General features: G+C 41.4%; 1 protein-coding gene across 1 annotated transcript; it reads right to left on the bottom strand.

Moving 5' to 3' along the window:
- Positions 1-714: 714 nt before the first annotated feature.
- On the bottom strand, positions 715-25,602 carry PICK1 (protein interacting with PRKCA 1). The gene is made up of 13 exons (XM_075286370.1): positions 25,580-25,602; positions 22,168-22,234; positions 21,245-21,356; positions 17,812-17,940; positions 14,806-14,872; positions 14,190-14,279; positions 13,461-13,514; positions 10,333-10,395; positions 9,361-9,494; positions 8,018-8,110; positions 5,090-5,140; positions 2,898-3,042; positions 715-2,252 (listed from the first exon to the last, which is right to left on the bottom strand). Exons 2-13 carry the CDS (start codon positions 22,206-22,208, stop codon positions 2,026-2,028), a joined length of 1,206 nt encoding a protein of 401 aa, XP_075142471.1. The 5' UTR covers positions 22,209-22,234; positions 25,580-25,602; the 3' UTR covers positions 715-2,025.
- Positions 25,603-27,308: the final 1,706 nt, after the last annotated feature.

Genomic DNA, 27,308 nt, shown 5'->3' with positions numbered 1-27,308 from the left:
GAGAGCATTGAGGTGACAGGTACTGCTTAAATCAGTAATCACTATGATGCAGGGAGTCTGGGTTGGGCAATCCAGTCAAGATAAAGACTAGATTCTCCCAAATGTATTCCTCCGTGTACATGGGGCTTTACACCACCACCAGCAGAAGAAGTCTTCTTAGTTACACTGTCACGCTACTGCAGATGTTCTGCAGCTTCTCCCACAAGAAGGGAAGAAAGCTATTTTTGTTTGCAGTGAACCATCTAGAGACCAGTCCAAGAGGGCGTGAATGATCATGAGTGCCCACCAACCCACTTACGGTAGTTAATGATTCTGACATCTGTGAGGAAGTTAAAGGGATATTCCCACATCGCATACTCACCAGTCTTCACTCCTGTAAAATCTTCTTTCTTCCTGGTTTCTTGCATCATTTGATGGGCGGGGTTTCATGTGCAACCTGCCATTTAGCTCCGCCCCCAATCCACGTGCAGCTCCGCCCACCCATATTGGACTATGAAGTACAGGCAGCAGCAACTCCATTCTGTGTTACATACAGAGACTGCCTGTCTCTGCCATAATGAACACAATTGAATTAGCTAGCCTGATAACTGGGGGAACAGAAGAAATGAAAGCAGCTCCTCTCCCATATCTGAGTGCAGGAAGCTAGGTCACATGGTGCAGACACAGGAATAGCTAGATGCACAGGCTGGCTCCTGTGCACTTAGCCCCTCCTCCCTCCACCCTGGCAACAGGCAGATACATCACTTGACTTTTAAGCAGATAAGTCAGGGCTGTGTCAACAATGAATTGAATAAAGTAAGATAGTGGACAAACAAAGCAGTTTTGCTGAAGCAGTGTATTTAGGAAAAGTCTTACATCCACATTAACAAGCAGAATAGATAGGAGCCTTGTGATGGGACAACCCCTTTAATGCTTCTTTGTTTTTTGATACATCACAGAACTGGTTCCATTTATACATATTACACTCCAGTGGCTACAATTGCATTCTTTGAGCTGGCGATCCTGAGTCAACTGTTGCCTTATAGCAGACTTTATGGATAGTCCCACAATGTTCATGACTGCATAACGTCTGACCGTAAGATCCATCAAAAATCATTGACAAAAATGTCCAGCAAGCCAAGCTTTTCACTTCAGCGATTTTAGGGAACAAAACATGGACACCCAATGGGTTCCTTTGAAATCTATTTATGTCAATCATTAGTTGGACCGTAAGAAAGGTGCAGATGTGAATGCGGTGTATCATATTTTACACAGCAGTGCAGTGGGATGTGCTGTAATAAATATTGATAAATATTTTCTCCTTTTATATTTCCTAATCCTTCTTCTACCTATTTCTAGCTCAAAAAACTGTGACTTTTTTGTTCAAAAAAATATTTTAATAAACTATAATATATAAAGTGAAATATGTAAATAAAGTATGTATTACTGACAATAATCCTGTATGTGCATTGTACCAAAACGCAATCTGGAGAGCATAGATTATAGCGAATTCTGTCCACATAAATGTTTATTCTCATGGTATGAAAGAAGTAATGCAAGTGTTAATAAAGAGTGCTAGAACTACATTGTAAATCACCTGAGTTTCTCTGTTACGATTGCTTTTTTTCCTTTTTTTATTCATATATCCTCTATAAATAAATAACCATGCAGGCTCATAAAATGTTATTACCAATCAAATAAAGCTCTTATTACGTACATCAGCATAGATTACAGTCGCCAAACAGAAAACATTGGGAAGATTTATCAAAACTACAGCTGTGTGAAGGAGTCGCTTATATTACGCAGTCAGAATAATTTTTTTCTTTTACTTTACATAAGGCCCTCGAAAAAGAAGTTACAACTATGATTTTGCAATTGGCAACTCCATTGCCATTCCCATATACTGGATTTGCTACATTTCCCACATTATATATATATGTAAACATTCATTTTAGTGTTTAACCAAGAACAACTCTGGAATTTTTCATGAACACAAAGAATTAAACAAACAAGAACCTTGAAACGTGACCACAATCTTTACATCTGCTATGCATCATCAATCAGTTTCTCTCCTTTCACCTCTTCACTATTCCTCTTCTCCAAGTCTTCCTCCTCATCCGTGTATAAATCATTCTGGCCATAGGCTAGGGTAGTATGGGCCAGGTCTACTTCAATTGGGAAAATGTCTGCCTCCTTCAGAACTTCGTAGCACTGGTCATCATATTTAGACATGGCCGAAACAAAACGCTGAAGCTGGAACACTATATCTTGAACTAAAAAGAAGAGGCAGTTTAAGAAAACATTTTACATTTCATAGAAGATTACATGAACTGAAATCTCCCTGGCCAACATATGCACAAGTGTTTCCGCATCATCAGTGACACAGCCCACATGCTGCATTACCATGAACTGCAAATCCACTGGAGCCAATGACCACCGATTATTAAGTGTTGGGCAGGGTCTCTTTAAGTAAACTCAATCAAAGACCGTTTTCTCTGCAATGCTGACAGCAACCTCAAAGGTATGTCTGCACAATGGGAGTCTGTCAGCATTAAATTAGTTAGAAACCTAATCACAGTACTTGGTGATTCTACAGTGTCCCAATTGTGCCTCAGTTCTTCAAATTTGAGACCCATTTTTACATAAATAATTACTTTATTCATATGCAAATGACAGGAAAACTGCATGAAAACGGCCATATGCAAAAGACTTCTAGCCAAATATTCAGTGTTAGAAACAAGATTGAGTTTAGTCTTAACTAATCAAAGGCCTTTTCCAAAGTGATCCCAACACTAAATGTACAGACCCACATGGAACAGTATTATAAGTCTATCTGATGGATGCCTTCAATATTACTGCCAGTATCAGTAGTTGTTAAATGTAACATGGAAAAGATAAGGATTATACATTAGCCTCACCATGTTTCTGGTCCAGAAGTTCTATCTTTTCTAACACATCTTTCCTCATCTTAGCAAACCGTGCACGTGCTTCCTGTCGGCACCTTAAGATCAACCGATACTCATAATTTCCTGTACTGACACGATACAAAGGTTCTCCTAAGGCCTAGGAGAGAAAAATACATACATGGTATTAGATTTGCTACAGAAGAATTTTCCTGTTGTATTATAATATCAAAAAGGATCTTCAGCTTAAATCTGCTGACCTAAATAAGACCAGCATATTACAGCTACACGTTCATTGTAGTAGAAGGCAAACGGCACAAAAATTGATGTGCATAAGCAAAACAATCCTGAGGAACCAAGAGAATGGGGTAAGAGCTCTGCTCACTTATCCTGCCAGACTGTGAAACCGGTGAAATCAAAACCAATACACCGCAAGGGACATCATTATGAATCAGATTACTGAAGAGGCCATATTTACCCTGTATTAAATGAAGCAATGGTTCCCAGCAGGATGCAGTCAGGCCCATGTGGTATAAGAAGGAGGCTGTATATGTGCAAATTACTGATGAATATTCACTCACACACCTACAATTCATGAGAGGATGCCTGGTAGTGTATTCCAAATGTACACAAATAAGGCAGTGAAAGCATAATGCTGCGGCAGCCACATGTGGCTGCAATGATCGTACAATTATATACTGTATAATCCTGCAATCACTGGTAGATGCATATGGGCAGGGGTTTGACTATAAGAAGCTGCCACAATGTGAACATACATCCTTAAAAATGCCAGTCACAGGGTAATGTGAGATGCATTATGCTGGCATACAGACTTAATTAGTTTCAATGGGAGTTTTTTTCTCTCACCGCCCTTCAATAGTATTTTTTTTTTACCTTTAGATAATACATTGACATATAGAAACATTTTGTATGCTTAAAAATATAGTAGACTATACTTATGTGTCTGTCCAAAAAAAAGTAAAATAAATAGATCTGTTTTTTGCTTTTGTTTTTTTTAACAATAATCTCAATGTTAACACATGACAATCTGTTTGCATAGGTTTACTTTCATTTTTTGCATCCATTAAAAAAATCTGAAACAAATGTAAAAAAAAAAAAAAAAAAATGTAACCTTCGCACATTCAGTGAAATGTAAAGATTGAGAGTGCTCAGTAGCTGAGGACTCTCAATCTTAACATTTCATATCCACTGGCTAATACGGTACAAAGATATATTTTTTCTTATACATTCAGTGAAAGGAAGGAACATATTTCAATATAGAAGCGAGATAAAGAGTGAAAAAGTTCAGGATTTCACAGTAAGGAGGCAACATTTGTTAATAAAGTATACCGTATTACAAAATTTATTTATGACAGAAATACTGACAAAAAAAAATCAAAAGTTGTCCAAAAGTTTAGTTCCGCTTCTGCCGTACTATTACAGCTGATGTCTTGATAAAAAGGTTAAAAGGGGTTTTATACACTTCAAAACATGCCTGTGTAATTGCATAAGAAATAATGACATCAGGAAGAAAGGGAATGTTGCTTCTTTTTCCCGCTAGTGGGAAAACAATCGCCAGTGGGGGGGGGGAGGGGGGGAAGCGAGTGGCTCCCATGCAAATGAATGGGAGCCATTTTTGCCGCCTGCAAAAAACTCTGTGTGAACTAGCCCTAACTGTGTCCTCTACTGTGCACAACTTCAGGGCCTGCACAATAGAGGTCGCAGCCACCATCATGGTAAGCTATGAATAGCACCCATGGCATTGAGGAACGTGTTTATGAAAGGCTAAAGTAAGTAATCAAGTGCTACAACAATTTCTTATACCATTACAGATCACCCAATGGAATTTCCTAAATGTATGTAGAAAGTGTACAAACTCTTTAAATTGAACTTATTACCAGGAAACTTGATATCAAACCAGTTAGAGTGCATTGTAGGGGACACGCTACTGAGCACCATCATAGTCCAATAAGAGCTCTCCTATGTCTAGAAATTGTATTCAGATGTCTCAAGGATATATTAGTACAGCTTAAGGCTAAGGCCCCACGGGCCGTAATTGCAGCGCTAAAGCGCTGTGGAAAGAAACGCGGCATGAACGCACTGCGGTTCTTTCCGCAGCGCTTTACAAACCTCATTCAAATGTTGCAGAAAATCACGTCACAATCATGAAGGTTCTTAATACTGTTCCTATAATCCATTATACTTACTATGCTGCTGTACTCTTCATCATCCATTTCCTTTACTTTCAGACAGTACGACTGAAAAATATTGAAGAAAACAAACCCAATGTTACTAAAAGCACATACTTCTACTACCGCCACCCATAATCCTTTTATGAACAAACCCATCCACTGAATCATTGGAGTTTGTGTATCACTTACCAAATCATGTTTAGCGTTTAAGTAGTTGCCACAAAATATATTTATCCACCAGGCATAGAACAGATGGTAAGCAGAAGACTGACTGCTAAAGACCCCCAGCAAGACAGACAAAAGGGGGATGACTTTCCCCATTGCAAATACAGCTGGGTTGAATTTAGGCATGTCCCTGCTGGACAGATGAGGCTCTCACTGACGTCAATAGCAGCAGTATGCATACCCTTAGCCTAGATTAGGGCTGGATAATTAATTGAAAAATAATCAAAATAGAAAGATGGCTCAATAAATTGTTGTGAACTTTCTCACATCCATTATTTCAATTACAGTGAAACTTCTTTAGAAGACCACTCCTTTGAGAAGAAGCCACCTTCTTAAGGACTGATATCTCATTTATATATTTGGGGGACACAGTACTATGGGTATAGGAGGCTGACACTAGGAAATAAGAAAGTGCTGCCCCTGCCCAAGTGGGTTATACCCTCTAATCATTGAATCAGTTTTAGCCTAGTGTCCATAGGAGACAGACATGTCTTGTTTGCAGGTCTTCTGTTTTTTATTATTTTAGTTTTATTCCTTGTATCTTTCAGGTTACAGAGTAGTCATCATCTTGTACTGCCATATTAGTTGTGCCGCCCCCTGTGGGTGCTAGGAGTCAGTCTGCTAGAGTCTCCCTGCACAGGCCTGTGTCTCTGAGTGTGAGTTTACTGAAAAGGGTGACTCTATGACCACCCAAAGACATCAGACAGGTGAGAAAGCTTCACTCCCTGGACCAACTCCTTGCTAGGCCCTATCTCCAGAGGCCCCATCTTCCCGCTGCTTGCCATCTAATGTTCCTCCAAGTACTCAACCTTCTGAAGTACAGTGTGCCTCCAAGCGCCTACATACAGCGGCACAGCATCCATTCATGTTGGTCCTAGCCTTGGTAGGTGCCCTTACTGGGCCTCTTCTGAGGTGTCCCTGGGTTCCTTTCCATTGAGGGTGAAGCCCCAGGCCCTTCCACTTTCTTCGTTATCCTCTGCTCCAGGGTCCTTCCTTCTGCAGCATGGCTAAATTAATTTAGTCCCCACCATCTGCTGGGCTTAGGCCACATTTATCTGCACCTCTCTCTATTGAAGAGCTACTTCTCCCCTGCAATTCAGGCTTTTTTGCCTGCCTCTAGGCCCTAGAATCTAGGGGAATGCACTATTGCAAGGGTGGGAGGGGCCTTTGTTTCTTACTCATGACAAATTCTGAGCGGGCTTTTTAGGGGGTTGGATGGGACTTCCCTTTACAGCTCCAACCTGTGCACATCAGGCATTGCGGGCCTATGAGTGGCATTTTGCCCTCTTGAGGGGATTGATCTAATAGCTGGAGTTCCTCCCATATGTACTCCCACTACAGCCCTCACCTTGCTACAGTGGCCCCTCCATCTCTGCCGCAGCACTTCTCACTACACCGCATGCTAATCCCACGCATGCACTGTAGTGAGAAAAATGGAAAAAAAAAAAAAAAAAAAAAAAAAAAAACAGGAAACAGTAGAGTGCTAATGGCAACGCAATCTGTAATAAATACTGTACAGGTGATTGAGATAAAATGGTTTGCTTTATTTCTTCCAAGGACATACAAACGGCTACGCGTTTCGACACCGGGCAGGTGTCTTCGTCAGGCCAAGCAGGAAATGTCCAGGCAACAGCCTTACAACCAAGAGCTGCAACTGGCCTGGTGGGCGCCGGACCGGAGTCTATTATTGCCACCTAATGGGCGCCAGGTCACCAATATGTCTTCTCTCACTGTAGTGCTTCTGTTAATGCAGCGAAGAATAAGAAGAGGAGGATGGCTTGGCATAAAGGGGCGTGCAGCAACAAGAAGAGACAGAATACTGGATATGAGTGTGCTGTGCTCAGAGCACAGGGGAATGCTCCGCGGCGAAACCGTTTATTTTTAAACCGGACACAGAGTCGGACATGCAGTACTCTGTGTCCGGTTTAAAAAAAAACTGTTTCGCCGCGGAGCGCATATAATGCTCACCGGCGCTCACGGCCGGACTCGGCATGACAGGTTTCAAACTTCTGCATGCAGAAAACGGAAACCTGAAAACTGAGTTCAGGCACTGGTGTGAACCCAGCGTAAAGTGTGTATTTAAAAAAAAAAAAAAAAAAAAAAAAAAGGGCGTTAAAGAAAAGACAAAGAAGGGTGAGGCTACAATAGAATTTCTAAAGGCTATTCCAATATGTTATTAGGAAAATTTGCCTAAATCTAATGACAGACTCCTTTTAAAGAAGTCAGCACCTACTAGAGAGCATTGCCTCCTAGTTACTTTCCTGTCGTCTAAACTTGAGTTTAGCTACAATGCTTAGTCTGAGACACATCCCTTGTCTCATGTTTGGTACAGACCGCTGCTCTCTCCTTCCCCCTGTGGCTCTTCATACAGTCAGTGCATGGACTACAGATTTATCAAGTAATTTCCACCCCTGTAATAAACCCAAGCTGGCTGATGTTTGTATAAATTCAGACGATCATGCCAAACACTGGTATTATTGGCCAACAGCCAGCTGAGAATATCCAGCATGGTCGATCTGTTTTTGGCAGATTAAAGTCTGCAGTTGGCCAGCTCCTAACAAATGCTTGCAGCATCCAGAGGTCTGATCACATCAGTTTCAGCCATTTTAGCCAAAGAAAATCCAATCTATATGGTCGGCTGAAGAGAGGACCTGAAGGGTCACTTTAAATACCAACAAAGACAAGTACTGCAAAACTGTGTCAAGTTGTGCTACTTACCAAATATTCAAACTTAACATCAAGATATTTTTTGATAGTTAATTTTGTGTCGGGAATGGCTTTATTTAGGTATGTATTTAAATCATTCAGCATCTGTCAAAAGAGGGTTTATGTCAGCAATACAAATACACAGAAAAAAAGATCTAAGAGTCACTGACTACATATCTCTAGAATGAATTGGCCCCTCGTACAGTATTTTCTGAAATGTTCTCACATTTCCCCCTTTTTTTTACAATTTGATAATAGTGTGCTCCAATTTCGTGCTAAAGGTTGTGTCTTTATGGACACTTATCCCTTATCCACAGGACAGTGTCTGATCATTGGGGGTTCAATTGCGAGGTCTTCCAGTACCAGGGGACCGCAAATTCTCCCTAAAACCCTCTTGTTCTTCCATTCTTTTTTATGAGGTTGTGGGAGTTGCTGGAGATCGCAGTCCCGGCAGCTCTATAGCAGTGAATGGAAGACTTTTGTTCTCTATACTCCGGATAACTGGGGAACCTGTTGTTTAGACACTTTAGCCCCTGTCCTGTTGATGAGTTTTAAGAGTCCATAACGGCACAAACCATTTAATAAAGATATGTTATTTATTTTTTGTGATTTTGGTGTAGTTTATTGGGAGAAATTTCCCAAGTATTTTGACATTAATTATTATAGTGTAGAGAATCGCTGTACTTTGAGAGCTGTGAGGAATGACTCCCCAGTACTCATCCATAGATGAGTACCATCAGGAGGGGAGGGGGGCGTTCCTCACAGCTCTCACAGTACAGCGCTATATGCGCTGCTGTGAGGCAGGGCGTTCCTGATTGACTGTCAGAAACGCCCTTCTGACGGTGAAGAGCTTTTCACCCGGGGCACAGATCATGAAAGCTGACTGCGCTGAATTCAGCGCACTGTTGGCTTTCTAGCGGTATATAAAACCGCATGTGCCCCATGTGGAGAAAGGTCCTCTTTAAGTATATTCTTTGCTTTATTAGCCAAAGCCTTATACTTTACACAGAACACATAGAAGGAGCAGCTTAACAGTTTAACTCCTCAATGGCCATCACTGTCCAGTCAGAAAAAAGCTGCACTATAGCAATTAACATTTTTTTTTCCTGGAATGAAATGGGCTGCAAATCACTATCGAAGAGGGTCAAACACGGTTTTGAAGGCTATACAGGCATTTTTTTCTCAACCATTACATATGATTTACATGGGACGACATAATGGTGGCAATTGCACATGATATGATGAGATTATCATCAGAGAAAGCAAATCCATCTATGGCCATCTTTAGACTATTCTCAGAAAGCATTGAAGATTTTAGTTTAATCAAACAATGTAGGCTAAGTAACATCACTTACTGGCTTAATGGTTTTTAAAAGGCTAATTCCAAATTTCTCAATGTTTCGATGAGCATCAGCAAACTTAACAAACGCTTCACTTGCCGCTGGCTGAGGCTCTCGGACACCAATGACTGAAAACACATCTCCAAATGCTAGGAATATAATTACAAGTATAACATGTTTACAATAATAAAATAATTTTTTTTAGTTATATAGCACCAATATATTTCATAGCACGTCATTATTATTAATTAATTATATAGCACCTTGAATTTCATGGCGCTGTACATTTGTGAAGGGGTTTACAGACAAAGTACAAATAACAAGTAAAATAAACACAGAACTAAGTAGATGAACAACTAAGATACAAGTAGGAAAGAGGAACTTTACAAATCATAAATTACTTATCCTGTGGAAAAAAAAACCCTTTTAAAAAGGCTATCCGGGCATTTTTCTTTTATTAGTATGTCGGGGGAGGTAAAAAAAAAAAAAAAAAAAAAAACACTACTCACCTGTCCTCGGTGTTCTCCCAGCGTGGTCCGGTACCTGCTACGGGGTCTTCTCACATGTCTTTTCCTGAGTTTCGCTTAAGCCACTGATTGGCCTCAGCGGTCACATGGCTGGGACTTCCATCACAAGTCATCACTGAACCGAGAAGAGCAGACAGCACCGTGGAAAGGCGAGTATGAATTTTTAAAAAAATATTTTCACTGCCCCTGACTGCTTTAAACATTAAATTGGTGGCCCATTTTTGCCTGGACAACCTCTTTAAGTAATCAGTATCTGATATGTGGGGGTTCAACTCCTGGTCCCCACACAGCTCAGCTGTTGCAGCAGCCTCCGGGCACCAAAAAACTACTGCACTGGATGGGAAGTGAGTTCAGGCTGCTTCTATTCAAATAACGTGAGCAAAGCAGCAGCCCCATCTACAGGATAGGTTGTGCATGTATGATTTTTTTAACATATACAGTTCCAAATTCCAGTTATTACCTCTATGTGTCTGAGAGAGTTCAAAAAATGCTCTTAAGAGACGCTTTGTGTGTTCCATCATACCTTGGAGAAATAAAAGAAATACAGGTTAGCCAGTATAGGAACAATGGGGCAGATTTATAGACGCATTTCTAACAAATTGAAGTTAGGTTTGTTACAATCATTAAATACAAAGTTCCTGAATATTAACTCCTTTGCTACCAGGGCTTTTGAGACAAGTTTCTCAAATTTGAAAATACAAGTACAACCTGAATTATAAAATAAAATGTGAACAGCTAATACAAAAACACCTGGGCAACCAGTACATCATACTCATGGGTGTTTTGATAAAATTTTGAATGAAAGAGGGACATCTTGGGAAAAATGCTCAAAAAATCTGGCCCAAATCATAACCTGAAATGGAGAACACTTCCTACAAATAAATGGTCAAGCTAAGCAGAGTTCATACATGGCTGAGCCTGGAACTACATATCTGTCCTATTAACGCGAATAACAAAGCCATGACACCAGGTACATTTGTCACTAGATAGTAGGGCTGGGCTATTATGACCAAAATCAAAATCTTCATTAATCAGGCATTTTACCTCAATTACAATTAATGGCAATTATTTAGGTCACACACACCTTTTAAAACTATTCCCCCTTTAAAATATAAGTATGTGTTGGACGACCAAACACGACCAAGACGAAACCGCTATTATACTGTGGAGTCAAAACCCAGAGTATAGCAAGTACAGGTGATCAAACATGAAAAACAGTGTTAGAGGCAACATGGTGGCCCAGCACTGCAGCCTTGGAGTCCTGGGTTCGAATCCCGCCAAGAACAACATCTGCAAGGAGTTTGTATGTTCTCCCTGTGTTTGCGTGGATTTCCTCCCATTCTACAAAAACATACTGATGGGAAAAAAAATGTACATTGTGATCCCTATATGGAGCTCACAATGAACATTTAAAAAACAAAACAAAACAAAACAAAAAAACAGTTACTTGCCTCTCCTTGACTCCACGTGAATCCCTAATTCTCTTCAGACCTCCTGACTGACCTTAAGGACCACTGAGGCCAGATTACAGGCTTCAGGGATCCATGACGTCAGTCAAAAGACTCAAAAAGAACAGGGAGTTGTGTCAGAGTCCAGTAAGTAAGTAACATTTTTCATCATATTTGATTAACTTCCCTGGGCCTCAGCAAATTATATTCTGGCCAGCAGCAGTTTCAGTTCGAATGTGTTTGGTCTAAACGATACTGCAGTTTAAACCTCGCAAGTGTTGTAATAACCGAACCAAAATCACAAAATCATGATGGTTAACCAGGCTGACATTCAGTTTCAGTTATTTCTGATTAATTGCCCAGCCCTCCTAGATAATGAGATGTACTCAACTGCACAGTGAATAAAGAAAAAAAAAAAAAAAAAGGTTTTGCCCCTCCCAAAAATTATAAACGTTAAAGAGGACCTTTCATGGTTTGGGGCACAGGCAGTTCTATATACTGCTGGAAAGCCGACAGTGCGCTGAATTCAGCGCACTGTCGGCTTTCCCAATCTGTGCCCCGGGTAAAGAGCTAGCGGTCCCGGTACCGTAGCTCTTTACAGTCAGAAGGGCGTTCCTGACAGCCAGGGACGTCCTTCTTCAAAGAAGCGCCTATCGTGCTGTACAGTGTGAGCGGAGAGGAACGCTCCACAGTACAGCGCGATAGGCGCTGCTGTGAAGAAGGACGTATCTGACTGTCAGGAACGCCCTTTTGACTGTAAAGAGCTACGGTACCGGGACCGATCACTCTTTACCCGGGGCACAGATCGGGAAAGCCGACAGTGCGCTGAACTCAGCAGTATATAGAACTGCCTGTGCCCCGGACCATGAAAGGTCCTCTTTAAAGGGATCCTATCATTCAATCACATTTTTTTTCTCATTAACACGTTGGAATAGCCTTAAGAAAGGCTATTCTTCTCCTACCTTTCATTGTCTTCTCCACGCCACCGTTCCTTAGGAATCCCGTTTTTTGTTGGTATGTAAATGAGTTCTCTTGCAGCACTGGGGTCGGGCCTCAGCGCTCAAACAGCATTGGGGGCATCCCCAATGCTGCCAGAGAATTCTCCAGCGCCGCCTCCATCTTCTTCTGGAACAATGTCTTCACCGTGTCTTCTTCCTGTGGTGACTTCTAGGCCTCAGGCAAGCTGACTGAAAATGCCCACCGGCCACGAGAAAATGGCCGCTGACAATACTGTGTAAGTGGCCATTTTCTTGTGGCCAGCAGGCATGCACAGTCGGCTTGCACTAGGCCTAGAAGCTAGAAGCCACCACCGGAAGAAGATGCGGTGAAGACCTTGTTGCAGAAGAAGATGGAGGCGGTGCTGGAGAGTTCTCTGGCAGCATTGGAGACGCCCCCAGTTCTGTTTGAGTGCTGTGGCTCGCCCCCAGTGCTGAGAGAGAACTCATTTACATACCTACAAAAGGCGGGATTCCTACGGAATGGTGGCGCGGAGAAGACAATGAAAGATAGGCTATTCTTCTTCTTTCTTAAGGCTATTCCAACATGTTAATGAGAAAAAAAAATTGATTGAATGATAGGATCCCTTTAAAACAATTTATGTACATACCAACTATATTTTAAATACAAAATATAACTTGTTCCACAAAAATCACAAACATAGGGTTACACCAATGGGAAAACTAGAAAGGTAAAGCGGTTGTCTGGGGGGGGGGGGGGGGGCTTATGGCTTATCTTTAGCACAAGCCATAAATACCAGTCAATGTTGTCTTTGTTACACAAGCAACAGTATAAAATTAAAACAGACACCAAAAAGCAACAATGGTGGAGGTTTATGTTTTTACTTCTCCTCCCCCCCCCCCCCAAAAAAAAAAAAAAAAAAAAATCAATAAAAGCAAATCAACGCCTTATATGTACACAGCCCTCCGTTTAGGAGTATAAATAGCTGTCAGTCAATATTTAGCTGCATTGGTCATGTAGGGGGGGGGGCCAATGACATGAACACTGAAGCATCAGGACAGGAAAATGATGGACAGCGCCAGGAGTCCTGCCATTACAATGATGAAGTACGGTAAGATGAAATAAGCATCTTTTTTTTTTTTAAACTCCTTCCCTACACTTTGCCAAATTAGTTTTTTGTTACCTCTGTAGAATTCTGCAGTTTTTTCAAGCTCTTCCAATTTTTTCACCAATCCATCTGAAAATATGAATATAAGATTGTTTTTTATTACCTCTTATTAATAAAACCTCTTTAACATAAATAAAATATATGGCATATATATTTAATTTGATATAAATATATATATTTGATTTGGAATAATTTGGACATAGTGTTGCACATTAAAGGACTTAAGAAGACAGTATACTAAGGGAGCATATGCATCTCGGGTTATTCTCCCCTTTCTCTTTACATAGAAAACTTGAAGGGTCTATACATTTTAATGCCACAAAGTCCCCCTTTAATGCTATAATGTATAATATATGCAGAATATGGAGAAAGGGCGAATAAGATCAAGCACAAAGTCTTGACAATGTAACTGTAGTGAATGTATATACAGTATGTGATGGCTTATTTATTCTGGTTTTATTTTGACTGAAATGTTTGACAAAAATGAAATTTTGACTTTTCTTTCATTTGTTCATGTAGTATCCAGCCACCATTAAGGTTCAGTTGAATTTTGATCAGGAAAGTAGAGAGATGGTGAACAAATTCATCAAGGTTGTATAAGGTTTTACATAAAACAGTACAGCACTTTTGTATAAGAACAGTGGAATAATTTTTATTTCAATAAAATATTATTTAGTAACAAGAATATCTTGCATGTTTCCTTCTGAATTACAGTAGTACATAGTTAAATTTGAAACAAATTACCATTGCATAGGATGGCACGACTTAAACCGAGAGCATCTGCGGTGCCAGAACTCATATTTTCTACCAGACGATGCTTTACCTTTTTCAATACTTAAAAAAAAAGCAAAAACAAACAAGGAGAAAAATTAAGACAGAAAAAGAACCCCTAGTGAAACAAGACAAAAATGAAGCACTCTAGTAATTTTTGTTAACCCCCCCCCCCCATTTGAAAGGTTTAACTTACTAACTGCTTTAATGTGAAGTTATGTGCTCCCCACCAGAGCACTGGACTCCTCTCTGCTCATCATATACATACAGTATTTCTCTTTAGAACAGGCGCTCAAACTCACAATGCATTGTGCTCTGCATTGTGAGTTCAATTCTCCAAGATGAGCACATAATTTCTGTATAAAGTTGTCAGTAAATTATTGACTAACAATACACTACACAATGACTCAGCTTCAAATGGGAAGTAGGGGCTTTTTTTTTTTCTTTTTTTTTTTAAAGAGAAACTTTAAACAAAAAATAAATAAAAACTATGATCACCGCAGACTGTACTGAGAAACAAATGATTTTTTTTAAGGTTTTATGTTCAGTACTGGGCAATGCAGTTTACCTAAAAACTGCTACAACTCACCAATATCAAGTGATTTTCCCTGCTTTGGGTCAGCCTGCAGCTTGTTGTAGTGAATAGTAACTTCTCCCTAGACAAGTACATTTTGACATTAATTTCCATAAAGATACGATGATGATTTCTAATACTTAAACAACAAAAATTCAAATGGACAATAGATAAAATGACAAAAACGTTAAATATACATTTTAACCATTTATTATGAAAATTTACACATTACAAATTTTAGAAACCAGAGCTTTGTCACTAAACTAAGAATTTTGTTACTTTGTCTAATTATATTCATTATACACTTAAAGGGGTTTTATGGGGAATAATATTTTTTGGGAAGTGTTCTCACTGCACCATGTCAGGACCCCGATGCTTACATTCTCACAAGGTCTTTTCTATCTCTGTTAAAGGGTAAAGGACCAAGGGTCTGCTGGGGAAGAACCACGCTCACTGGTGCGTGCAAGAAGAAGGTGAACCAGGATCCAGATAAAAACGATTTATTAAATGTTATAGAATACAGCACGACGCAATTCGGGCCTAACACTGTCTGGCCTCAGTCTCTCTTCCTGTGATAGTTGAACAATATGAAATGGCAGCTATAAGCTTTACAGCCAGCAAATACAGCTCTCGTTTTTGCCCGAAACGCGTCATATAAACCTACATATCGTAGTGCCCACTTCTCTTCCTCTATCATATCCTGCTGTTAGATGTTGCAGCACAAATCACTATTTACATGCAGTGACCATCATATAGTATGGAGGCAGGGCCGGCGTCAGCGCACGGCATAGTCGGGCAAGTGCCGGGGCCCACAGAGCCTCTGGGGGCCCCCCGGCACTTGCCCGTCACGATTTCAGCTCATCGGCGTCCGTCCGCCGATGAGCTGGAATACATACGCGATTAAAGCAGGAGCTGTGAGTTCAGCTCCTACTTTAAAGCTCCGGCCCGGCTTGCGTGTGTAGGCGCGATGACGTCATCACGCCTACACACGCAAGCCGGGCCGCAGCTAAGCAGGAGCTGAACTCACAGCTCCTGCATCGCGTATGTGACTGGAGAGAGGAGCGTCGGGGGATCGATGGAAGGTGAATGATGGAAGGTGAGTGTAAGTGTTTGTTTTGTATTAAATATAAAGGTGGAACATAATGAAGGGGGCCCATGAAACTGGGGGGCAAATGAAGGGGAGGGGGGAACGGCATGACACTGGAGAACATGAAGGTGGTGGGGAGAGAACGGCATGAAACTGGGGACAAAGATGGAGGGGGCCCAATGAAACTGGGGGGCAAATGAAGGGGAGGGGGGAACAGCATGACACTGGGGCAGATGGGGGGGTGGAACAGCATGACACTGGGGCAGAGACGGGGGACATGAAACTGTGGGCAGATGAAGGGGGAGAACGTGATGAAACTGGGGACAGAGATGGAGGGGGGACATGAAACTGGGGGAGAGATGGAGGGGGGGCATATAATTTACGGGTGACTGTAGGAGGATTGTACTGTGTGGGAGCACATGATAAATGAATGAGAATGGGTGGAGTCAACAAAAGTGGGTGGAGCCAAATTTGCCACGGCGCGCAAAGCCGCACATTTTGCTCCTCTTTCTTCTCTTTAAAAATTGGGAGGTATGGCGTTGGTGACGCCACACTCCTGCATGACATCACTCGCTTCATCTGCGACGCACAGTGTCTCGACTCCCCCGCCTCCTTTACAAGGGGGCCCACTGAGGCTCTGTCGCCCAAGGGCCCATAAAAACCTGGAGCTGGCCCTGTATGGAGGTGAACAATCATTAATACAATCATTCTCACCAAAAATTAAGCATTTTTGACAGCACATCCCAGTTTACCAAAGGGGATGTGCTAGCGAAAAACTATGATCTTCATTCCCGCCTACATAAATGAAACAGCCAGCAAACAATGTTTCTTGCTACCGTAGTTTAAACAGGTTGTCCAGGATTTGGAGCAACCCATGGGGTGGCCGGGGTCAGTTTAAAAATATAAATAGATAAAAAACTAAAGCACCTAACACTGGTGGTGCTCTGTTGTCCAGTCCTGGTCCTCCTTCTGTCACATGCTGGGGCTCGTACTGCTGGAAGCCATGTAGTTCATATGACCATGGAGACCACTCAGTCTCAGCAGTCGCTGGTAAGGAACTGGTGATGGTTGTCAGTAACTTCATCAGTCCCTCTCCAGGAAATGCTAAAGCCACTGTTTGGCCTCAGTATTCACGTAAGCCTGAACGTTTCCATCACTGTAAGGCTCAGCACACAATAGACTGGAGATAGGAAGTGATCAACCAAGTGCCATTGACAGACGAGTAAACATTTTTTTTTCCTTTTACACCTATCATGGGCACCCCACAGGTTGCTCCAAATCCTGGACAACTCCTTTAACACCGCTTGCTCTGCTGTGTATAAACTCAACCAAAAGAGAAGGTACTTGGTAAATCAGATAATGTCAAACCTGAACATTCAGGAGCCATAAGTCATATTACCCATGAATGAAGCAGCAGCACAGTTAGCCATATGAAGGAACTGCACAGCCTTTACAGCTTTTCATGCTTTCTGAACCCTGTTGAGTTTAAATGATGTCAGGAGCTACATTCAACTAAAAGGAAGTCCTTCTTTACATCGCTCACTGTACTTAAGGCTTTGACCGCATTGAACAGAATAAACTACAAATTAGTCTATACACACAAGGTAAAATTCAGGACTAAGATTTCAGCCAACTATTATATGACAGATGAATGATCGATCGGTCTATTGCAAATGTGATCCATCCAGTTGGAAAAATTTTGATTATGGTTAGCTGAAACTACATGTGTTAAGAATGCCTGGCTGATCATTTACACTAAGCAAAAGCAAATTGCAGAGTTTGTTTTTTGGAAAAAGTTTAATTGCCTAATTTAACGGGTGATTGATCAACCACAATCTGAATCAAACTGTTATGTGTATGGGCAATATTAGATCTGAGAGAACTGAAAACACTAGCTAAATATAGCTATATACATTTCAAAGTAACTATCTTACCTTAACAGTCTGGATCATTTTGGCCACCTCTACCTTAGTTTTTCCTTTAACAGATTTTCCATTCACACCAGTAATTTCATCTCCTGCTGCAATGGTTCCATCCAGTGCGGCAGGAGTATTGTCGAAAACCTGCAGAAAGGGCAACAGCATGAACTATTTTATACAATGTAAAACCTTCTAGAATCTGTGTAAATAGTTGTGAATAAAAATCTTGTTCCGAAATATCGCAGCTTAAGTTTGCAAAGTTGCATCTGAACAAACCACAGGACTTCTGGAATACTGGCTCAAATTTACCAATAGTTAGAGAGTGTAAGCTTTGACAGTCAAAGCTGACAGTCACAAAAATTTTTGCTTAAACTAGATTCACCAAGTTGCACCCAAAGGAACCACATTTAGTTATACCAGAACATTAGTCTGGACCAGTGTCCTTAGCACAGATGACACCAAAGTGGAGATGTCTGGTCACAATACAAAGGGCCACTTTTGTCGAAAACAAAACACAAATATCAGCACAAGCTTTGTATTTTCAAGTATGATATTGTATATCATGATATTGTGTAGGATATTTGTGACTCGCTTTTTCTACACAACTAATATGATGATTTCAAGGGGTGCAATTTGTGCATATGACATTTGTTATTAAGATCGCTGTCCCCTGTTTTTTTTTTTTAAGTGATTGTATATTTTTTAGTGAATTGGTTCCACATGCACATTCCTGTTTAAGAATTTATTTAGTAGTTTTTATTTGCACTTGACAAAGGGCTCTGCCCAAAACACGTAGTGCTTTAAACAATAAAGCTCTTGAAGAATTCGCATCCACGATTCCAGACAGTTTTGTGCGCACTTTGACCGAACTCCTCCCTACCACATTGCTCCTGTCTCTTGATGGTTTTCCTCATTTGCGGATTACGCATCCATGGTGTCTATACAGTCACTCATAAATGTTTGAAACACTCATAGTTCACCACTCATTGAAATCGACAAAAGTGGTTATGTAGAGCACTATACCAATAGGGTATGGTTAGAGATATTATGCTGGGTGAGTCATTTGGCAGCTTTCTTATTCATCACCTGCCTCTCCTCCCCAAAGCCTCTTATTCTCCCTCCACACCCACACTAGTTACACTGTTGTTGGTCTAGTATAAAACAATTAATATATCAGCTATGGAACAATAAATAGAGTTCAGGTGGATCTGCAGTGGTATTAATGCCTGGTACAATGTATCGAACGGTTTCTCGTCAGTCTGCCCGTTCCCCAGCTAACCACTACCGACCCCTCACCTCCACTGACTGATGAGATAATCAATTACTTCCACTAATATATGTTACAATTACATTGCCCCAATGTAATGGGCAGTACACAAGGAATTTGAACAGAGTCGGCTTCAGATTTGTGTAGGCCCTTGGGTGACAGAGCATCAATGGGCCTCTATTGGAGCAACTCATGCGCAAAGCAGGGAAAAAAAACATCGGAAACTGGGTATTTTTTGCTAAATCAGACTTACTGGAGTGGACTGTAAACCCCCTTGCAAACAACCATATGAATGGTCAGTGTGCTATCCGAGTTTTTCCCAGATAGCACACTGACCCATTCATTTCTATGGGCACGTACTCGCATACTGTGAATTACACGGTCACGTGTGTGGGTCGACAACCTGGGTTGCAAAATATGGAATAGGTCCTATTCTTGTCCAATTTTGCGGCCTTGCTTTTGCGGTTCCTATACAATGAATGAAAGTGGCAGTGGAAGAATGGCCGATGCACAAGCGGCACACGGATAACATCCATGTGTCCCTGTATCAACCTGTGCTGTTCATTCACGGCAGCTGGTTTGCACACGGTCACGTACAACCAGCTTTATACAGTCCATTTCATACAAGTAGATAGAACCTGTTCAGATGTTGGAAAGTAAAGAGGAATTTGAGGCGAACATTCGCCCCTTATTCCTTTTTATTTTGTGCCTCCCTGCTCACGGTCGCTGAATATATATATATATATATATATATATATATATATATATATATAAATATACTACAGGGACGTAACTAGCAAAGCCTGTGCCCCATACCAAACTTTTCTCTTTGGCTCTTTTGTTTAAAAAAAAAAAAAAAAAAGTACAGTACAAAACGTATTAATGACATATTCTCTGCCCTAAAACCAAAAGTTGTTTAAACGTTTGGTTATACTTTATCACATTTTTTAAAACTTTATTTCAATTTTTTACATTTATTTGTATCTCCTTTGGTGGTGGGAAGGGGGGGGAGGTTAAACACGCAATCATTTAATTACTCATATAATACATTGCAATATTCCTGTATTGCAATATATTGTGATTTTAGTTCTGTTTCATTACACACTGGCTATGAAATATGGCAACCCCATACAATGCATAGAGCTTTGATGCTGCGGTCATCTGTGTAATACAGAAAGCAACCACATACATGCAAGGCAGATGTTCCAATGTGGCACTGCCATAATGTCTGACAGGTTTATGTCACAGATGTGAGTCACGCATTTGCCTCCATTGTGCCCCATTGACCCTGCGAGCATGCGCAGTACGCTCTTTACTCCATAGAACTACAAGAGTGTACTGTAGATGCTCGCGCAAGTGGGCACAAAAAAATGGCCGCCGGCATGTGCACTCGGCTCTGCCTGCAGCACGATGGCAGAGCCGACTGCACAGGCGTACAAGTGTGAACCCAGCGCCGGAAGAAGATGAAGAGGCCGTTGCTAACGAAGATGGAGGCGGCGCTGGAGAGAGTTCTCTCGCAGCATTGGGGACGCTGCCAGTGCTGTTTGAGCGCTGGGACCAACCCCAGTGCTGCGAGATAACTCATTTGCATACCGAAGATAAATGGATTTTTAACTGAATGGCGTGGCGAAGAATACATCTAAAGGTAGGAGAAGAATAGCCTTTCTTAAGGCTATTCCGACGTGTCAACTAGAAAAAAAGTTTTAAATGGAAGAATCCCTTTAAAAGGCACATGGATGATCTTCATGTGCTGTCCATGCCTCCACGGACACATGGATTTTCTACAGTGAGCCCCGGCTTCAAAACGGACAGATATAGCATCTGTCCTGTGTTTTGCCCCTGGCTTACAATCTTACGCATAGACCCGTGAAAATAAAAAAATAATTGGCCATTGTGCTAGCTATGAAAAATATGGCTAGCAAACCTGACAAAGCACACATTTGAGTGCATGGTGCCTAATACCATATCTTCTGTGAAAAACTAGAATAACCTTATAATTCAACTGTAAATTCAAAATTTGGATTTCTACAGAATTAACGTTTAGTTGGAATTATAATATGCAGGAAACTCCTTTTCAACTTAAAATAAGTAACAAAAGTATTTGTATGTTTTATAAATTTTGTTAAAAAAAAATGCAATCAAGTCTTTTAGCAACGACAATGCATAACACAATGGATTCACCTGTACAATGTAAAGGCAAGGACAATGCTGAGCTCCTCCACCTATGCTTATTCCAATCACATTTTGTGAGTCTTTCTTTAGAGTTACTGTGCCTGGGACTGTTGGTATCCCCCTAAAAACAAAAATTATATTGCAATTATATTGCAAATACATATAAAGCAGAGAAGTGTAGATAGTTCTACTTATAAACATTGTGTATATGGTATATCTATATAGATTAAAGACCCTACATACCCTAAGCTCACTACACAATTGGATAGGTATTAACAACCTTATGTGTACACTGTATAGATGCCCATGTGTTTTAAAAGGGGTTCTCTTAAAGGAGTTGTCCCATCTCAAGGATCCTAGTTATACTGGTAGCTTATGTAAATTGTAGACTTTTCCTAAATATATTGCTTTAGAAATGCTGGTTTGTTTGCCTGCTTGTTTGCCTCCTAATGTTTACACAGCGTTACCATAACCATGGACCTATAGGACAAGTGAAGTCACTTACTGCTTTTGGACAATTAGTTCAGCTAATTGCTGATAAAGCAGCATCTGTTATCTCTCTATGTAAACACACAGATAACATTGAGTCCATTCTCTACATGCATGTGCATATTATCTGATCTGCATTGTGATACTTCTCAGGAATTCAGCAAGGGGAGGGGGAATACAAGAAGTGAGAAGAAGAGACTGCAGACAGACTGCTGAAACAGTGAGATGGGAAAATCCCTTTAATGATATGCCCCTTTAAAGTGCAAACAATAAATGAGGTTTTGCATCCTGATACTGGAGCTATCAGTTGTAAACATTTCATCATTTCAGGATGTCTATTAAGCACTGGGTTCACTTATATGAGCCGTAAACTGATGTGAGCTCTCTCTGCCTTACTAAAGGTAAGAATCTTCTCAGAATCTTCTCCATTATACATTACTTACAGTTTGTCTTCGTCCAGGTCATAGTCGTATTCTGAAAACATTGCACTTGATGTAACTGTCAGCCTTTCTGTAGAAAGAGAACATATAGGAACAGAAAGTTATAGGCCCTTATCAATAGATGTATCCTTTTTTGTTATATACAATGCAGCAAATCATTCACAGTATTCAAAGGAGTTTTCCATTTTCTCAGAAAAGGCCATCAATTAGAGGGTCTTACAGCTGGGACCTCCACGGATCAGTGGTTCTTGGACAGTGCAGATCTCGGTAATTTTTACATGCTGCCACACACAAAGATAGCATATTACAAGGATAGGTCAGTTCTCTTATTAGCCAAGATGGCACAGCAACGCGGAAGCACTTCACTCATAAATACAGCACTCATAACTAGGAATCCATTGTATTATTCATGGCTCCTATTGTGTAGGGCAGATGAGGCTAATATGCTACCAAAACAGTACAAAGGCAGAGGGATTAGCGGCACAAATTGTAACTAAAAACACAATATTTGTTAACATAGCATAATTGGTAACCAAACAAATGTATGTTACAATATGATGCACCCACTCTGCAGTGCATAATGATATAATGAGAAGATCAAAAGGTTGGGATTTCCATTCAAATATTTCTCTGATCCTTTGATATGTGGGATCTGTGAGGATCAGTTCACACAGAGTACTCTGGAGAGGAATCGGAGATGGTCTTCTGCCTCAAATTCCTCTATAAAATCGGCCCTGTGGAACCGTGATGAAAAACTGAAGCTGAGATTCGGATTTGCCATGTGTTTACACTCCGATTAGCCCGATGTACAATATAGCTAATAAAATATAAGCCTCACACTACAGGATCCTGAGTGATTCAGCCATGATAACGTAACCAGAACGAGCACCAATCTAGTCCTTTAAGCATACTGAAAAAATGCATTTCTCACTGTTTCCTATTGAAAACCATGGGATGAAGATTTCAGGTTAAATTTTGCCTTAAAATCAGCTTCAAATGTCATTCCCATCCCATGTAAGTGCCTCCTACATAGGAATCATTATCTCTTTTGTGCAACATCCTCACTAACAGAATTGCTCCTTGCCTATATGCTACTTACTAACTGCTATCTTTGGCATTAAGGCTAAGGCACAACAGTGCGGAAATGCCTCTTTTTTGTTGCAGATTTTGCTGCTCTTTTTTGAGCCAAAGCCAAGAATGGATTGAGCAGAATGGAGAAGTATAAGAATTTCCTATATTTCCCATTCCTTTTGTAGCCATTCTTGGTTTTGGATTAAAAAAAATGCAACAAAAAAAAAAGCTGCATTTCTGGAATGTGGGGTCTTAGCCTAAAGGTTTGTTGTTTTTTGATTTTTTAAGCTTACTTCTGCCAAAGTCTTTTAGGTAAATGCTGTACCTAGGGGTTTCAGGTTGTTATGGAGGCTGGCAGATTATATTAATGTCAGTCCCCATAGCACAGGTAACTAGTGGAGAAAACAGGAGAGGAGATGGAGCAACACAGGGGCCAAGTGCTGGCTCTGATCACATAACCCGGGATCAAAAACCCTAGATAAAGCATCTAACAGCCTGAGGAGGAATTGGGGAAAAAAAGACTTCCTGGACAACCCCATCTGTGGAAAATGGTCTTTTTGAAAGGGCCCCAAAACCCCTTAACACATGGGGGAATCCAATCTGGATAATCCAATCTGTACATCAGCCAGCTTGCAAAACCCAAAACTAGTCAAGAGTCTGTGACTCCTTGCATCTGTATATAGTACTGTCCGTACTATATACAGTAAAAGGAAAATGTTCGTTGTTGTACCGTGTTAGCCAGTTTTCGTGTTTTTTTTATATACAGTAAGGGACAGAGAAGCCATGAGCAGGCAAATAATCCCAGCCTACTGACTAGGTTCAGGCTGGGAATTTTCTTCTCAATCCACTGCATTAGATGGCAGGGGTTGAAATATTTACCAAACACAGACTGTCAAAAAAATATCAGATAAGAGATTAAAAAAAAAAACCACCAGCAGTAGGTGTATAATTACTGGTGGACTTCTCTGGCCCCTATAGTCATGATAATGCCTACTGCTACTGTGAACAATGCCTAAGGCTAAGGCAAAAAAGTACGGTGGAAAAAACCACAGTAATAACGCATTGCAGTTTTTCCCGCATTGCTTTTCACAGAAAATCAGCAGAGGAAACTTTCTTCTTCAATTATACCTATAGGGAAACTGACGGTGTTTCCATAGATATGATTGACATGCTGCTACTCCCAAAGCCATGACGGTTTTGGATACCGCAGCTTGACTGCAGTATGTATTCTCTTGCACTGTGGGGATGGAATTAGCTAGAATCCCATCCACTACACAGTAACCGTAAAATGCTTTGTTTCTTTTCTGTGGTGTTTTCGCTGTGGGTAAATCATAGCGTTTCCGCTACATGGGGCCCCGGCCTAAAGAGGTTTTCATTATTGGTGTCTATAGTGTGCATTTGTGACATTGATCATGCCAACATTAGACTAATATGCACATCAATATGGATATCACATCAGTAAGATGCCACTCACATGTATATACCATAAAATAGAGAACCAATTATTTACATTATACTTTAATGGGATATTCCAGAAATGTCATATTGATGGCGTATCTTTAGGATAGATCATCAATATTAGAGCAGTGGGGATCCAACATTTGGCAGCCCCACTAATCCGCTGACTGAGAGGCCCGAAATGTTTGATCAAACGCTGCAGCCTCATTACTATATACCAGGAACATCATTTGAGACTGAGTGACACATGGTCAGTGACTAAGAAGAGGCTGCAGTGATGGTCTGAGTGCTGTGGCCCCTGCAGTCAGCTGATCAGTGGGTGTGCCAAGGTGTCAGATCCCCACTGATCTGATAAGGATACTTGCAGTATAGCCCTTTACTACCCATATACTAATATGATCGCTCTTCTCCCCCCCATTTTGCTGGCTGCACATCCTGTTTCCACAGGGAGATGGTTTTGCAGCTCCATTCAGGATCCAATCGCTGACTGTCAGCTGACCAAGGGCTGCACAGGACAATAGTTGGGCTGGGCACCAGTGCCATTCACACGGAGAAGTCTCCCGATACTCCCCCTCCCCAGAGCAGTGCTCACGATGGGGGAACAGCCATGTCCTGCACCCCAAGTCTTACTATACCTGTATATAGGATGCAACAAGGCGAGCGCCGCACTGGGCAGCAGTATGGTCAGTTCGCTGGAGATATGAACAGGCTCCCCGATATTACCTAGTGATGAGCCACAATAGTGACACATGCCAGATACGTAACTATGGCAACACATGGACCGCACAGTCATCGTTCAGTCCCCTATGACACTGTACACACTTTGACGGCTTTTTATTTTTGTAATGCATATATAATCAGTACATCGGCACCTGCTGGGACTCACCTGACGAGCGCGCATGAGCAGAGGGATCTGACGTAAGCGCAGCTAGTGGTGACGCGTCTACAGGTCTCCCGGTCCTACAGCCTGTTACTGTCGGGAAGTGGAGAAGCATACTGCGCATGCGCGCTTGTTCCCATAGGCTAGGCTCTGCGGATGTGTGATCCTCCAAGCTGCGGCACAATGTAGTCGGCTCTGCTCGTGTGTTCTGTATTACATATAAATATATTTGCTGACATCGGGTACAGACAAGTTGTATCCTGCTGTTAGCTGTGCCACTGAGCTGCTCTTTACTTCTCAGGGGTGAGCTACCTAGCAGCAGCTACTGTAAACGACCAGCCTAAGGCCCCTTGTAGACGACCACGGTGTGTCAGTATGATATACAGGTTTATCTCGGATAGCACACGGACCCATTCATTTCTGTCACCCCACACACAACTGCGAGGCCCGCTTCACATCTGCGTTCAAACCATTGCATTTCCCTATCTGCATGAAATTTGCGGAGAGAAAAATCCTGCAAGCAGCACATTTCTCTCTGCCTTTTTCATATGCAAACTACACGGACGACATACCCAAGCGGACTCCCCAAACCGAAGCCCGAATGCAGATGTGAATTGGGCCTTAGGCTGGTCTTACACTACCGTAATGATTTTACTGTCCGCAAGTTGCTGATCACCAACATAGATACCGCAGATGCCTGTAAACTGCCGCACTCGCCCATAGGCGAGTCAGTGCAGTGCCGTAATTCACGGCCATTATAGACATGTTCTATAAATTGGGGACCGCGGTTGCGGCCCGGCCGCACCACAGATAACATATCCGGTGGTGTAAGAGACCGCATTGAATATAATCTGTCCGCAAATGGTCCGCAATTGCAAACCCTCGATTGCGGACCATTTGCGGACTTACATTATGGTGGTGTAAGACCAGCCTTAGTTACACTGTATGTGGAATGACAGTCCTGACCACTATTTATGCCCAGTTTTGCAGCTGTGCTTCCGCGGCTCCTATTCATTGAATGAATGAGGCTATTAAAGTACAGGCAGCACACAGATGACATCCGTGTTGCGGCAGTGCCAGTCAATCACGGTCGGTGGCTAGCCCACGGTCAAGTGCAACTAGTCTAAGGCCTCATTTACAAGATAGGATTCCACGGCGTGAGCTGCCCCATAGACTATAATGGATCTATTCCCACAACCACTGTTTCAACAGTCCATGTGAAAAAAAAACTGCTACTTCTCAGTCTGTTTCCCGGATCCTCAATAGATATGTGAAGGTGAGGTGTCCTTGACCAAGGAGCCTCTTACCTATGAAAGCTTGCAAATGTAATTTTTCTGGTTAGCCAATAAAGGTATCATAACTACAATATATTTGTCTTTTTGACACACAAGTATGAAATATTGCATAATTTTTTTCTGGCTAACACATTAGACAATATTTACTAGAGATGAGCGAACAGTGAAATATTTGATATTCGTTTCGAATAGCCCCTCAATATTCGACTATTCGAACGAATATCAAATCCCATTATAGGCTATGGGAAAAAAAGTTTTGTTTAAGGGGAAACCACTATTCAACTCAGGAGGGTCACCAAGTCCACTATGACACCCCAGGAAATGATGCCAACACCTCTGGAATGCAACTGGGACAGCAGGGGAAGCATCTAACACGCCCAAGTCACTGTATTATGCCACTAATAATGCGGGAGCTATTTCCCACAGGAATACATTGACCG

Source organism: Leptodactylus fuscus, chromosome 9 (genome assembly GCF_031893055.1).
Source record: "Leptodactylus fuscus isolate aLepFus1 chromosome 9, aLepFus1.hap2, whole genome shotgun sequence".
In the NCBI taxonomy this organism is placed as follows: Eukaryota; Metazoa; Chordata; class Amphibia; order Anura; family Leptodactylidae; genus Leptodactylus; species Leptodactylus fuscus.
This window is presented reverse-complemented; position numbering and strand designations above follow the sequence as displayed.

Bases quoted from the DNA above. Each gene is read 5' to 3' on its own strand.
- PICK1 (XM_075286370.1), bottom strand. From the start codon at position 22,208: ATGTTTTCAGAATACGACTATGACCTGGACGAAGACAAACT. The intron at 5,141-8,017 runs GTAAGTAGCACA...AATATTTTTCAG, and splicing joins ATGTTAAGTTTGAATATTTG to TCGTACTGTCTGAAAGTAAA. The intron at 3,043-5,089 runs GTAAGTATAATG...TTTCTCTCCTAG, and splicing joins ATGAAGAGTACAGCAGCATA to GCCTTAGGAGAACCTTTGTA.